At 41.4% G+C, this 15,622-nt stretch overlaps 2 protein-coding genes across 2 annotated transcripts in view; one reads left to right on the top strand and one right to left on the bottom strand.

Moving 5' to 3' along the window:
• The window catches only part of ARHGAP6 (Rho GTPase activating protein 6), a 624,152-nt gene that overhangs the window by 162,586 nt on the left and 445,944 nt on the right, over positions 1 to 15,622 (bottom strand). The gene's annotated exons all lie outside the window — the stretch shown is intronic.
• On the top strand, positions 4,974 to 10,421 carry AMELX (amelogenin, X-linked). The gene is made up of 5 exons (XM_006835653.1): positions 4,974 to 5,025; positions 6,884 to 6,949; positions 8,417 to 8,464; positions 9,553 to 9,597; positions 9,975 to 10,421. Exons 2-5 carry the CDS (start codon positions 6,896 to 6,898, stop codon positions 10,419 to 10,421), a joined length of 594 nt encoding a protein of 197 aa, XP_006835716.1. The 5' UTR covers positions 4,974 to 5,025; positions 6,884 to 6,895.

The raw sequence follows: 15,622 nt of genomic DNA, 5'->3' as shown, positions 1-15,622 counted from the left end.
CTCTTTCCCTTCCTGCCTTCCGCAGTCCCTTCTTATCTGTCTGTCCTTATATCTTTCTCTCATTCCTGGTTGAATGAACAAAGAAAAATGAAGTTTCCTGTACCAAACAAAAGGAGCTCTGGTAGCATAGTGGTTACAAATCGGGCTGCTAACCTCAAGCTCAGCAGTTTGAAACTACCAGCCGCTCCGCGGGAGAAAGTTGAGGCTTTCTGCTCCCGTAAAGATTTACAGCCTCGGAAACCCTGTACAGGGTCGCTATGGGTTGGAACCGACTCAACAGCACTTAACAACAACAACAACACCAAGACTGAAATTCTTGGGCTTCTTTCACAGGTGAGACCACACCCCCAAATACCTTCACTGTGAAGATTCGTCCTTTACTTGCAAGTTTGGGCACACGGTTTTCCAGAACACTGCAAATTAGAAGCAGCAAATCAAAGGGAAGAAGATGCTAGCATAAGCATCCTGCTAGAATGATGAGGCAGGGCAACGAGTGATGAACTGCAAGTCAAGACACAGAATAAAAACCACCAAAAACTCGGCAAAAGAACTGGTTTGAAATTCCTAAAAACTTTTATTCATTCATCATATTGGAGGAGAGCTTTCAGATGCATTAAGAAAACCAAGCATGTATTGATTCTCCATTGTAGCGAGACGGTTGCACGTTCATAGACATTGGACATCTAAGTTTGAAATGAACGCATACGTGGAGGCAGAGAACATTCTGAGGCCATTTTATTGCAACTGTCCCAAAAATACTACCACAGAGAAAAATCTTATGGGTTTATGATTTACTTTTTAAAATCATACAGGAAAGATAATATTTGACCTGGAAGAGAAAAACCGAAACCACAACATTCTAGAAAAGTTATATAGTCAATTCAGTACATTCTGTTTTCTTTTATAAAGTCAGTATGTTCAGAAACAAAATAGTTGTTTATAGAAAAACGGGTTTCAAATGAAATTTTATGTGTTTTTTTTTTTTCTTAGTCAATAAATTTTGGATGTATAAATGGAACTCAAATCAATGGAAGAGATTTCAAGCAGAGGGATCCATATTGTAAGACACTCTGCTCAGGAAATTCAGTCAAGGAAAATAAACCAAAAGAGCCATCAAATCCAAGACAACTGTGCATGGTGAATGAAGGAAGCATTTGGTTGATGTTTATGGCCAAATACACGACTCTCTTAGTCTTGAAAGAAAAAACAAAGCAATTAGAGAAATTTTGGAAAAGCACATCAGAGTATAGCTCCTCCGTGGCCTTGTTAGTATAGATCTCCCATGATTTTGTATGAAAAATATGTTCTGATTATTTTCAGGTTATCCAATATATGCAATTATATAATGTGGAAAACCAGAAAAGCTTGAAAGGGAATAGAATGTGAGCTCCACTTTCCTTCCTTTCTTTGTATCCCACCCACTCTTCAAAATAAGCAAATTCCCTTAAGTCCATTGTATAATCTCATTTAGTGGGACCCCCTTTAGCCTCTGATATATCATTCACCAATAAATATACTCATAAGTAAATACAAACTTTGGACACAATTGGCCTTTATAACTGTATTCTATGTTTACCATTAATCCATTTTGGTCTGTCTTCTGGTGTGGCGCTGTGGGTTAATGTACTGGACTTCAAAGTCAGTTTGAACTGCAAGGTTGGCAGTTCAAGTTCACCAGCCACTCCTCAGAAACCCTATACTGGGTCGCTATGGGTCAGAATCGACTCAATGGCACTTAACAACAACAAGTCTTCTACTTCCTTCTTTGCAAGCTCTCTCCTGAGACTTGAAAGGTCTGTCTTTCGTTGTGAGGACTAATCATTCTCTACTGAAGCACACCCAAAGATCATCTTAGAATTTAATTTGCTAGCATTTCTAAAAGCATTTACTATGTGCCAGGTGGTAGGATTGGGTAGGGCTATAATAACTTTCCACTTCCCCAGGGATGCCCTCCCCCCCATTTTATTTTCAAGCTAATCTTGTTAAAAAACCAAATCCATTGCCTTTGAGTTAATTCGACTTGTAGTAACCTTATTAAGGACAGAGTAGAACTGTCCCAAAGCATTTCCAAAGCTATAAACCATGGCAGAAACAGACTGCCTCATCTTTCTACTGTAGAGCAGCTGATGACTTCGGATCGCCATCTTTTGGCTAACAGCTAAGTGCTTAATCCCGTTGTTCCCGGGGTTTTTGGTAATCCTCTTAATCAAATACCAAACCCACTGCCTTCAAGTCAATTCGGACTCGTATCGCTCCCCCTAGGACAAAGTAGAACTGCTCCAATAAGGTTTCCAAGGCTGTGACTCTTGATGAAAGCAGACTCTGCCTTATCTTTCTTTTGCAGACCAGCTGGTGAGTCCTATTATTATCCCTATTTTGCAGATGAAGCAATTGAGGTTAAGACAGCTAGATAGCGTTTCAATCACCCCTCAACCAATGGTCAAGCTGGATTCAGGACTCATGTCAATGGGAAGCCCATTACTATATTGCCTTACATGCATACGTTCTCCTTGAATCTTAATTCAGCCATGTAGAGCTTCTACATAAAAATAAATGTACACACTATAATTATTCCTTAACTATTCAAAGAGATTTAGCTGTAAGTACCAATTGTTTCTGGGTATATGAGCCTATTCAATATTTCCTTTACTGATCTAATATTGTTAGCTACCTCTTGTCAAGTTACACATTTGATCTTTCTAAAGAGTTACATCTCAGAACAAAAGAATAAATCTGTGTGCTTGGTCAAAGTGTTAAAAAAACAACACAACAAAGACACAAAGAGCAGGCAGATAGAGACTCTAAAAGAGAGGGTCATTCTGGTTAGTACCAAATAATCGTCCTGGTGTGAATCTGTAGGATAAGCACTGGACTGATAACCACAAAGTCAGTGGTTCAAACCCACGTTCCACTCTTTGTAAACCATATACAGGGTTGCTATGTGTCAGAACTGACTCCACGGCACTTAACAACAACAACAAACTCGGGGTTGTAAATGCTTTCTGTAAAGAACCAGCTAGTGAATAGAATCCCTGGGTGATACAAATGGCGAATATGATCAGCTGCCAACTGAAAGTTTGGTAGTTGGAGTTCACCTGGAGGAACCTCAGGAGAAAAGCCTGGTCATCTCCTTCTGAAAACTCAACTACTGAAAACCCATGGAGCACAGTTCGAATCTGATGTACATGGCGTCACATGAGTGGGAACTGATCTGACAATCACTGGTTCTGGTATCCATGACAGTGAAAGAGCCTGGGCCTCAGAGAAGCTCAGTTGCTACGTAGGATGGGCAGGAAAAAGAAAAAAAAAAAAAAAAAAAAAAAAGGAAAAACCCTATATTTCTAAGGATTAAAAGACATTCTTAAGTGGGTTTTCTGGTGTGAAATGGCTCTTGCCTTGTCCTTCAGATCATCATTAAAAACTCTGCACTAGGATCAAGCCTATCCCCTCAGTACACAGGGTTGATAAGGACGGGCAACTTAGACATTGACTACCAAAAATGGGAGGCTATAAAGGAATGAAGTGGCTGGCTTACAAGTTTTCAAGAGTGTGCTTCGTTTCAGAGCAAGGGGTGTAAGGTAGAATCTCCACTGAAAAGTTTTCCTCTTGTCTAGATGGGTCTTTTGATTCAATAGTGAGTAATTGTTATCATTTTGCAATAGGCACAACTGTAAAGGTAGAAGTTGTGTAACAAAAAGAGGGGAGTAGTTAATCTTTCATTCCAGGAACAGAAGATCCTAGGACCAGCCCGAGGGAAGAGCAGAGAAGTGGCAACACCAGAGACAGAAGCAGAGGTGATACCATAGTTAGAGCAGCTAAGAACTCTCTTGGTGGTGGTGGTGGTGTGCTATGGAGTCGGTTCCGACTCATAGTGACCCTGTATAAAGTTTCCGAGGCTATAAATCTTCACGGGATCAGAAAGCCTCATCTTTCTCCCATGGAATGGCTGGTAGTTTTGAACTGCTGACCTTGAGGTTAGCAGCCCAACTTGTAACCGCTATGCTATCAGAGAGGTTGTATGTCAGTGAGCAGGCTGGCTTGCAAAATGTGCCCTTTGGGTGTTTAAATTAATATATATTTTCTGTGTGTTTTGTGTACATCCAAAAAAAAGAGGGAGAAGGAATAGAGGTACGTACTGTTAACCGATGGTGCGTGGAGGGGATTGTAATCATTGCAATGAAACAAAATACGGTAAGTTGAATGCAAAGCTGATGAGCTGCCCTGTAAACTATCACACAATTCACAATAAAGGTTTTTTTAAAAAAACAAAGCACTTTGCTATTGCAATAACCTTGAGTTCATGGTTGCTTAGATGACAGATGAGCTGCAGGATTGCATCAAGGGAAAAGCCGTGGCCTTGTCCTTTCTTTGGGTGGACATATGGGCACAGGAAACATGGCAGTGGGGACTCCGAACTTGGAGTCTTTGGGTGGCACAAATGGTTAACACACTCAGATGCTAACATGAAAGTTAGAGGTTCGAGACCACCCAGAAACACCTCAGAAAAAAGGTCTGGTGATCTTTTATATACACACACATACAAGACTGAGGCATCGAATCAATTTATCTTGATTTTAAAGAGCTGGGAAACCCTAGCAGAGACATCTTGGATACACTAGAGAAATCTAAGCATCTAGCTAGACCAATTTCATGTTCGCTAGAGCAGGGGTGTAGACAATGAGCTGCATCTTAAAAATTAATCTGAATTGCCCAGTATGTGCCACCTATGAATTCGCTGACTTCAAAATAGCCTGCTGACATAGTTTTGGCCGTTAAACCTATTATTGTCCATAATGAAAGACTGTATATGCAATAATCACAGCACTTAGTTGTATGTTTTATCACAGTTGCTAAAAAAATCATGATACAGGGATTTTGGGGTATACTCAACATATTTTTCCTTCAGCAACTTGATTGGTTGTTCTAGAAGCCATGAATGATATAAATTGAGCTCATAGTTGGGAGAACTCTATAGGATCAAGCATCCCTGAGATTCAGAAAGAAACAGTCTGAATACATTCAAAGGTATGTGGATTTTATTCATATATAGGTGTAGTTTTTATTTTTCTTTTCTATTTTCACTTAATGTTTAACTGATAGAAATGTTTTCCATATTTTTAATACTTGATGCTGTCAATATGTAGCTATTTCTTCACTGGGACCATGATTCAATTAGACTCTGATGATTATTTAAACGAACTGTTTTACTTCACAATGCAGCAAATTGTCTATAGTTCTTTAAATGCTCATTGTGGAAGCTCAAAGTACTTTTGGGGGCTGAAATACACAGCAAAATGTTTATTTCAATTCCTTATCACTAAAGGTAAAAAGCTGTTTTTGTGGGCTATGAGTCACTATTTGAGAAACATTTCTGTTAAATTACAACAAATAGAACCATCAACTCAATGTTCATGCTATGGTTTTTCTCATTAATTCAACCTTTTAAAAAACAGATGGACTCCAGACTTCCTGGAGCCATGAAGGTTGGATGAACCCCTGAAACTAGTGCCCTAAATTAATCTTTAAACCTAAAACCAAAACTATCCCCTGAAGTCTTCTGAAAACCCAAGAACATCCTAGCTAAGTTAGTTAAAATGAACCAAACCAAAAAATACCATAGCCAGCCTTAAGCATCGCACTCTTTTAAGATATGGATTTGGGATCCAACTGACAATAGCCACTCGAAAGATTAGATACCAATCCCAGGGAACAGTGAGTTTATGTTCCTGTAGGCGGGACAACTCAGAAAACTGGGATGTGAATTACACAACACCAAGAATGGTACATGTCGAAACTTGAACTGGTTTATGTTTTGATATGTATATTCTCAATAACAACAAAACAAATTAAAAAGCCAACTCATATGGAGGCTATAGAAAATTCCAGTGTTAGTTTCCATAGCCAGCATTATTGTATATCAGATTCACTGGCTAGCAAACATTTCCGGTCTCTTTAGTAACAGTTTGCAAAGTTAGTCAATAATTTGGCCTGCAGTCACAAGCGTACGTTTAGGATAGTCTCTTTTGCTTCATGTCCCAAGGGGGCCTATTTTTGGAGTCATTACAAGGAAAAGGAAGATAACATGGATTAAAGATGAATTCCTTCAAAACTCATGGAAGAGTCTCAGGCTATTCAAGTCCCTCTTTTAACCCTGGGCTTGCTTGAAAACCCTCCACAGTCAAACCACCTGGAATGAAACCCCACTTAATTCACTTTGCCAAATTAGTTAATGGCTTTTCTCAAATGATTAATCTTTTAATAATGCCAGTGAACATTGAAAATAAATTTCTATGCCTCCATGTTCTAAAAGTATAACACAAAATAAAACACTTGTTGTTAAGTTGATTCCAAATCAGGGAGCTCCATGTGTGTGCCAGAGTAGAACTGGGTTCCACATGGCTTTCAAGGGTTGATTTTTTTTTTTTCTTTTCTTTTGGAAGTAGATCGATCGTCAGGTCCTTTTACTTAGGAGTCTCTAGGTAGACTCAAACCTTCAATCCTTTTGATCTGGGCACTAATGTGTAACGACCTTGGCAATCTCACTAACTTCTAGAGCCAGCCTTGCTCCTTGAAATTACAAATCACTGTAAATTTCATTTCGTTTCTGACTCTGAAGGTTGTATACAGGTACAGGGAAATGGCAGGTCAAATCATGTAATGGCAGATTAGTCACATCCCTCCAATGGGTTCAGCTCTCAAGCCAAATTCAAAGCATCTTTATCTCTATGGTGACTTCAGAAACAATGAGATAAGCTGATCACTGAGAATCAAATGTGAATAAAGTCATCTCCCAAAGAATGGCCGTGTGTGTTTTGTGGAGCATTCTTGTGTGTGTGCATGTGTGTGTGAAAAGCGGTAAGAATGTCGATGTTTTCTGTTTCAGAGCCATCAAGCAATGGGGACCTGGATTTTGTTTGCCTGCCTCCTGGGAGCAGCCTTTGCAATGCCAGTGAGTAGCATGTCTGCCCCATGGTTGGTCAACTGTAGGGTTTACAAGAGTACTCGAACAGATATTCTTTAACGTTTCTGTGGAGCTGGTTGAGAACACAGATGCTTGGATACCTTGCTCAGAGATTCTGATTCCATATAGCTGGGGTGGGGCACAGGATCTCCCAGGAGATCCTTTCTCTGCCTATTACATATCGAAAGACTTTACATTCAAATACACGGAAGACGAGTAAGTCTGACGACCCCACTGCCCTAGACAGAGTGGGGTAGCTCCTGCTAATGCAATGCAAGTCCAGCTACTTTTCAGTAAGTCCAGCTACTTTTCAGTGGCATACAGAGGAGTTGATACAACCAGAGGCCAGCTAAGCATGTCTATCTGCCTCTTCTCCCATCTCACTCACAAAACCGAGAGCCTCTGCTCTGCTCTGCCCTGCCTGCCTGAAGTCCTACACGTCGGAGTCCCACGAGGGGGCCACAGCTTACACTTTCAGACCTTTTCCAAGCCTCAACTCAACGCCCTGCTCTCTGGGAAAGGATAGGAAAGGCAGTTATCTGATGCAGTCACAGGCAGAAGAGAGGGGATTAGCCCTGCTAAAGGCTTTTTCAGAGCTGACTCTGGGTAAACTGGCTGTCTGCCGAAGGCGTTCTTTACCTGGCATCTGCTTCACAGGGCTCTCTCCCTCTACTCAACTCCAGGGCCAACCAAAATTCCACTTGGCACCCACTTTTGAAAGGACAGATAGTTCTGGTTTAAATTGTTATTCAAGTTGTTTTTTGTTTTTCACTTTGAAATTCTTCGGCCCTAAAAATCTTGTCAGAAAAATGCAATATATTGGCCTAAATATTCTAAATCCACTCTTTATTTTTTCATGGGACTGATAAAGTTTCTGCTTTACTACACTCCATCTTGCTCTCATGTTCATCCATGTGTTGTTTCTGTGTCGATTGTGATGCATTAGTTCCTTTGCATGACAATGAGGAGAACTCCCTTTAATACTTAAGAACTTAACAACCTCCTCTTGTACATGAGAAAGTTTGTGGGACAGTTTTCTTTTTGCTATGTGGTAACTGTGTGAGACAAACATGCCTTTCTTCTCAATATGGAGTGAGTTGCCTCAAGTAAAATGGTGGATAAGCTAGGATAGCTATCTATCAACAACATGGGGAGTCCTGAGAGCACTGGGGAATACGACAGTGCTGGTCTCTGCTTCCAGAAGTTCACCCACTATAAAACGACCACCCTACTCTCCCCTCACCCCTACAAAAAGTCAATGAACTCTTTTGGGCCTATTTCAAATAAGAAGGTGCCTCTCCTATATAGTATCCAAATACAAGCTGAAAGTCGACGTCAAACCACTATAAACATTTTATCTGGAATAGCTTCAGTTTCCCTTAATGTAAACAACTGCATATTGACTTAATGTCTCCCTCTCTCTCCTTCTCATCTTTCTTCCCCTTCCCTAAAAAGCTACCACCTCATCCTGGGCACCCTGGTTATATCAACTTCAGCTATGAGGTAATTTTTCTCTTTACTAATTTTAATCATTGTCTTGAGTTAACACCCGCCCAGGGCTCTGTAAAGAATAATGTGTTGAGCTGTCATTCAAAATGTTTCTCAGAGAGTCTCAATTTTCAGTTCCTGCCACCACCTTCCCAGGTTAAGCCCTGATAGGTCTCCTATTCCCTGCACCATCCTACTTGGCCTCTCTGGCTCAGTCTCTCCTATTTCTTATGGCTATGAATTTCTCCACCATGTTAGGACACATAGTGAGTAGAGGCTGAACAGCCTTGCTCTAACCCAGCGTGGAAAATGTGGGACTCTGGTAAGATGGTATTTATTTAAGATCCTTTCTAACTCGAAAACCACTGATTGTAAGATGTTCCCATTCAGCGTGTCTTTACTGAAAGAGTAGCGACCAAATGGTCTCTGAGAGACTCTGCCGTGCATTGGATAGAGAGTTCTGGAGTCCAGTTTGAGGCTTTCCTTAACCTTGGACTAACCTTAGACAAACCAATGTTCTCTCTCTGGAACTTTGGTCTCCTCATCTGGAGGAGAGCATTAACAATAATAACCACACCTCCAAACTGTGGTTTGGGGACTTAATGAATATTATAAGTGCTTTGTGAAGTAGAGCTTGAGCATGGTTAATAATTGTTTTCTTGTACTGATTAAAATGTTCTATTATTACGTGAAGGGGCACTCGAGCCTCAAGTATATACTCATGTTTCTAGGATGAGGGGCACTGTTTCCATTGTGATAGCAAATCAAAAAATATTGGGTCACATTATTTTTATGTCTCGCAATGAAGTGAAATGGACTTACTACTCCTGTAATCTCAGTCAAGTAAACGAGCCTCTCTCTGGAATCCCCCATGACCTGGTCTGTTGAGGTGACAGATGTTACCTGCCTCACAGCATGTGAGGAAACATGAACAATGCATATAACGGATGCAGTGCAGTGCCCCATACCTCAAAGCCCTGGACAAATGCCTACCTTGGAAGTCACACTTACAGGTTACCAATAATAACAGGGCTGTGGGAGTGAGTTTCTAGTTCGTGAACCTAAATTAAGGCATGTGTGTTTTGTTATCTCCTTCTGTTAAGGTGCTCACCCCTTTGAAGTGGTACCAGAACATGATAAGGCAGCCGGTATGTAGCTATTTCGTTTGTTATTTCCTTAAAATGTTAAGTCGGCATCTCCATCCGCTTATTAAGTGCAACAGCAGGTCTCCTCCACATACAGACACAAATGGGAAATTTAGTTGCCATGAGTCAGATCTGTGTCCAACCAACCAAGCAACCAGTGGCCATGCAGACAATTCCATGAGTATCAGACTAGAACTGTATGCTCCATAGGGTTTTCAATGGTCTGTGTACACAGTTAGAAATCCTTGCAAAGTAATTTTTTTTTAAATGAAGTATTTTCATATGGTCACAATGACAAAAAAACAAAACAAAACATTACGACTTCTCCCGCTGGAGGTCAATGGAGCCAATGGTAAATGTGACTCTCTGTTTCTTACCAGTACCCTTCCTATGGTTACGAGCCCATGGGTGGATGGCTGCACCACCAAATCATCCCCGTGCTGTCCCAGCAGCATCCCCCGAGCCACACCATGCAGCCTCATCACCACATCCCCATGGTGCCCGCTCAGCAGCCCGTGGCCCCTCAGCAGCCAATGATGCCAGTTCCCGGCCAACACTCCATGACTCCAACCCAACACCACCAGGCACACCTCCCGCCCGTCCAGCAGCCCTTCCAGCCCATCCAGCACCAGCCTGTCCAGCAGCAACCTCACCAGCCCATGCATCCCCAGCCACCCATGCATCCCATGCAGCCCCTGCCCCCACAGCCACCTCTGTCTCCGATGTTCCCCATGCAGCCTCTGCCCCCCATGCTTCCTGATCTGCCCCTGGAAGCTTGGTCAGCAACGGACAAGACCAAGAGGGAAGAAGTGGTGAGTACATCTTAAAAGCAGCATAGTTCTTCAACTATCCAAACCCCAGAGCTGCAGTAACTGCCTGGATGCTTAACAGTCCACGCCACAGTAGAGAAACTTTACATTGCAAAGGAGTGTATTCATCTGCCTGACTTAGTAATTAAGACCAGAACTTTCGTGGTGGGTTCAAATTTTAGTGATTTTGAATTCCAGCCAGAATAAATATTACCCATTAATTTTAAGGGCAACAGTTGGAGACCATATCGGTTCTTATCTTTCAAGAGTTTGACCCTTAAGATGAGTGTAGAATTGCATTGAAGATACAAAAAGGGCAGGTTTTGAGAGTGAGGAGAAGCAAATATTTGAGCAGGTTACAAAAGGGAGATGGAAAATCTCTGTAAAGCCTTTGGGGAAGATTATTGGTGATTACCTGGGGGAAAATTGATCCTAATTTCACTTGGAATCAGTGAATTTTTAGACAGACTGTGTGATTCCCTTTCAAGGCTGGGTTTCTTGTAGATTAAGCTTTCAGCAAGAATTTTTCATCATTTACTTCAAAATATGCTTCCTGTGTGGGAAACTATTCAAAATGAGTGGGACATAGTCAGTAAGTGACCTCACCCATATGCATACACCCCCAGTTCCCTATAGAGGAGACTGTGGGGCTCCACAAGTTAGGAATGCCACTGGTGAGCTGCAACTGAGATGCAGGCGAGGGGAAGATGGAAATGACTTGGACTGGGGGACGGGGTGGCAGACCCCTGGGTTCTAGTTCTGGCTTTGTTCCAAAGTGGAGAGTGGTCAGAGTTACTTTATGGGTGTTTGCTTTCAAAATGGGGGTGAGGAGTTAAGAGTGACAGGATTAGATCGTTTTCAAGGCTCTGTCCTAGTACAAATACCATAGTTGCCCAATGAACAATGCATCTGTAGTCTATGCCTTATGTGGAGTCCTGGTGTGGCACTGTGGGTTAATGTGCCAGATTGCAAAGCAGTTTGAACTGCAAGCAAGCTCACCAGCTGCTCCTCGGAAACCCTATACAGGGTCTCTATGGGTCGGAACTGACTCGATGGAACTTAACAACAACAATATACCTTATGTAGCTTCACAATCAGGAGTATATGTAAAGAGAATACAGGATAGACTTTTTGAAAGTTAATTGCATCTCACATAATCTGGTGCCTTTAGTTGAGTATTCTAGTCTAAGGTATCCTTTGTATAGAAAACAAATAGATTTGTTTGTGAATAATGCAAATTGTGGGTTTTATCATGTTGTCACACCTTGCCAAAACTCTTTAGGGAAAGGTGACTTGGAGCCAGTGGTTTCCCATCTTTACAACTCTGGTTCTTCATGGGTAACAGAGATGTTTAATGGAAAAGAAACGAAAACGAGCTTAGTATCTGGCATCCAGGAAGCACTCACTGAAAGGTTTGGAGAGTCCTAACATTAAGGACCTCCTTCTTGGATGCCTCATGTCTAATGACAGTGAGATGACAGAGAGACCTTGGAGGTTCTAGAGTTCAACCAAAATTGTCCATTTATTTAGCAATACCGAAGCCACGTGTTATTATTACCCATAATCCCCACGCAGACTATTTGTTAATTATGCTGCTTGTCCCTTTGCCACTACCCCTCCCTCCACCCCCGACAGGATTAAAGGAACAGACAAGGACGGAAGAACTGAACGCTTTCAGGAATGCCACAGGAACATAGTTGACTGCTGTCTACAATCACTTTCCTTAGTAAATGCTGTAACAAAAATGAAGTGTCATTAGCAGCTAATAAAATGTTTAAAAAAAAATTACTCATGTCTTTTTGTTGAATTGAACTTAATATGTAACGTCCCTCAAAAGAACACATAAAAAAAAAAAAAGACTATTCATGAGTGAGGTGTGAAATACTTACAACCTACAAATTACCAATTGACCATTTGGCAGACCAACAAAAACTATCATTCTTTTCAGAGAAAATTTAACTGATACTATCTTACATCTTTTAAATGGGTGATGCAAAGGATTCATGTGTTGGACTGCTAACCAAAAGGTTGGTGGTTTGAGTTCACCCAAAGGTCTGACGATCTACTTCCAAAAAATCAGCCACTACAAGGAGCTCTGGTAGAGTAGTGGTTACGAATCGGTCTGTGAACCACAAGGTCAGCAGTTTGAAGCTACCAGCTGCTCCGCGGGAGAAAGATGAAGGTTTCTGCTCCCATAAAGACTTACAGCCTCAGAAACCCTGCAAAGAGTCGCTATGGGTCGGAACCAACTCGATGGCACATAACAACAACAACACAAAAATTATACAGTACACAGTTCTGTTTTGACACAAATGGCACCCCTCCTAGTCTTTGAGTTGATTTAACGGTGATGGTGGTGGTGGTGGTGGCAGAGAAAAGGGGTGTCCTGCCAGGGCACTGCAGGATAATGCACTGAACCTAAAGGTTGGTTTGAACCACAAGGTCAGTGGTTCAAACTCACCAGCAGCTCCTCAGAAACCCTATATAGGGTCGCTATGAGTCAGCACCAACTCGATGGCCCTTAACAACAACAACAAAGTGAAAATTATGAACGTGTACAGTCACAAGATCAGAACCAAATGAAAGAAAGTTTATGTGAAGAATTCTTTACATTGAAAAAGATAAACTCTTGGGAAACTGTTTATATTACAAAACAAATTAGAACTGGGAACACATTTTTCCATACTTCACATCACACACTGGTAAACAAAATCTGGTCTTTTGATCTTATTCTACTGAAAACCATTTTCAAAATGAAATTACGTGATATGTGTAATCATGTACTAAATTTGAAAGAACTAAAGAAATTAGTTTTCTTAAGGAAACTTTTATTAAATGAAACTTCAAAGAGAAGCAATCCATGAGATTTTATATATAAGTTGTTTCCTTCACTTTATAATCTGCCACACAAAAAGTTCTACTGCATTGTCTTCCAAATGCTAACCAATGCATATAATGTACTCAGAACAACATTTCTTTCCCACTCATATTTATATTTGAATCCCTTTTTCCTCCTACACCCACATAGTACTGTAAACAAACTTTGCAAGGTTTATATTACATACACAGTGCCCACAGTGACTATATTCCAGTACCTTTAAAATTATGGCCACTTAATCATTTTCTGGAATGAATAAGCATAGCTTTCCTGGGAGGATGTCAATATTCAAACAACGAACTTGATTTGAAGGCATTAGGATTCAATTAGAAAAAAAAAAAGCAAGCAAGTGTTTAATCAATTGGCATGTGGGCCAGTTCTAATCAATTCATCTAATATTTATTGAGTACCTGCTGGGGCAAGGCACTACTCCATGTGTTCATAAAACTAGTAAGTCCTCATGCTTAAGGAATCTAGAGTCTATCAAGGGGATAACGTAAGTTCACAACTAACTAAAGAGAAGGTCTAACAGCATTATTACTATGACAGAGGAGTAGTCACTATGTTCTGCCCAACAGAGCCTCCCCCACCACTGTCGTTCCCTGTTGGCTGAGCTTGAATTAATCCCCGCCAGTGATCCAGCCATGCAGCTCAGGAGAGGTGACTCGCCTTCCCTGCCCCAGAGAGCTTATGGAGCATATCCCATGCATCTGTCTCCCTTGCCAGTGATTGCTGTAGGGATGAGTGTGAGCTAGAAATGCAACAATGAAGAAAACCAAAAGGCAAGTCAGCGAGGAGAGAAGGAACATCTGAGAAAAATACTCCCCACTAATTCAAACAAAATACATGCTACGAAGAAGTAGCCTTTAATCTTTGGATCTATGTATGTTTCAGGAGGTGATGACTGGAGCTGTGACAGCCATCTTGAGACCAAGAGGGACAAGTGACAAGAAAAGACAGAAAGCTGCTGGGTCCTTGCCTGCCTTAATGTGACCCGAATTGGTCAACCCTAAGACCATCTCCCTAAGGAGACCTGGCGATATAGTGGTAAAGCACTAGATCAAAAGGTCCGAGGTTCGAAACCACCAGCCACTCTGTGGGAGAAAGGTGAGGCAGTCTGCTTCTGTAAAGATCACAACCTCGGAAACCCTATGAGGCAGTTCTACTCTTTCCAACACCGTCCCAACGAGTCAGAATTAACTTGACAGTAACGGGCATGGGTTGTTTTATGTTTTGTTTTGTTTTGTTTTTTGGGTCGGGGGAGGAAGAAGAACCATTTCCCTAGTGGATGACACATTGTTCCTATGGTACTGCTTTGCAATTGTGTGGGACATAACTAATTAGTTAGTCCTGATCGCAACCTAGAATCCCCACCATTTGCATCATGCCAGCAATGATGTCTCTTCTAATGATGCCAAGCTTGTCTAGCCATGACTGATGAGAATAATTTTGTTAAGGACACGATCAACAAAAACACTCTTGTGATAGCTAGCAAGCTAGATATATATTCTGGTGTATGCACCAAAAAATATAATAAATTCTTGAAAATACTGCCATTATATTTACTTGAAGGAGCTCTGGTAGTGTAGTGGTTATGAATTGGCCTGCGAACCTTAAGGTCAGCAGTTCGAAACTACCAGCTGTTCCGCGGGAGAAAGATGAGGCTTTCTGCTCCCAGAAAGATTTACAGCCTTGGAAACCCTGTCCAGGGTCGCTATGAGTCGGTTCCGACTCCACGGCACATAACCACCACACCACGACCATATTTACTCATACTGAGAAACATTTTAAGGATGTAAGGGATTGGAGACTGTCTGGAATATTGGAAAGAGTACACACTTAAGAGTCAAACTGGGAATGTTTTCAACCTTCACATATGCACATAGGGTTAAATCATAGGGAAAAGTCAAGTCTTTGGACTCTGAAGATCTTGTTGTTGTTGTTGTTATGTGGCGTGGAGTCGGTTCCGACTCATAGCGACCCTGTACAGGGTTTCCGAGGCTGTGAATCTTTATGGGAGCAGAACGCCTCATCTTTCTCCCATGGAACAGCTGGTAGTTTCTAACCGCTGACCTTGATGTTCGCAGCCCGATTTGTAACCACTACACAACCAGAAGATCTATCCACTATAAAAGCTAATTTTATAAGTGAAGCAACTGCCATTGATGGCCAAATGAGTGCTTGACACTTACACACTTTCACGGACATCTTCTCCAACAGACACTGTTCAGCCACATTAAATCAAAGATATTAATCACAACTTAGCATCTTCTTGATGATTCAGAAGAAGGCTTATGATCATCCAACAGTTAGAACTGTTTGTTGCCTTTGAAATTCAGAG

The sequence above is a fragment of the Chrysochloris asiatica genome, unplaced genomic scaffold (assembly GCF_000296735.1).
Source record: "Chrysochloris asiatica unplaced genomic scaffold, ChrAsi1.0 scaffold00018, whole genome shotgun sequence".
Taxonomy (NCBI): domain Eukaryota; kingdom Metazoa; phylum Chordata; class Mammalia; order Afrosoricida; family Chrysochloridae; genus Chrysochloris; species Chrysochloris asiatica.
This window is presented reverse-complemented; position numbering and strand designations above follow the sequence as displayed.

Bases quoted from the DNA above. Each gene is read 5' to 3' on its own strand.
- AMELX (XM_006835653.1), top strand. From the start codon at position 6,896: ATGGGGACCTGGATTTTGTTTGCCTGCCTCCTGGGAGCAGCCTTTGCA. The intron at 6,950-8,416 runs GTGAGTAGCATG...TTCCCTAAAAAG, and splicing joins GAGCAGCCTTTGCAATGCCA to CTACCACCTCATCCTGGGCA. The intron at 9,598-9,974 runs GTATGTAGCTAT...GTTTCTTACCAG, and splicing joins AGAACATGATAAGGCAGCCG to TACCCTTCCTATGGTTACGA.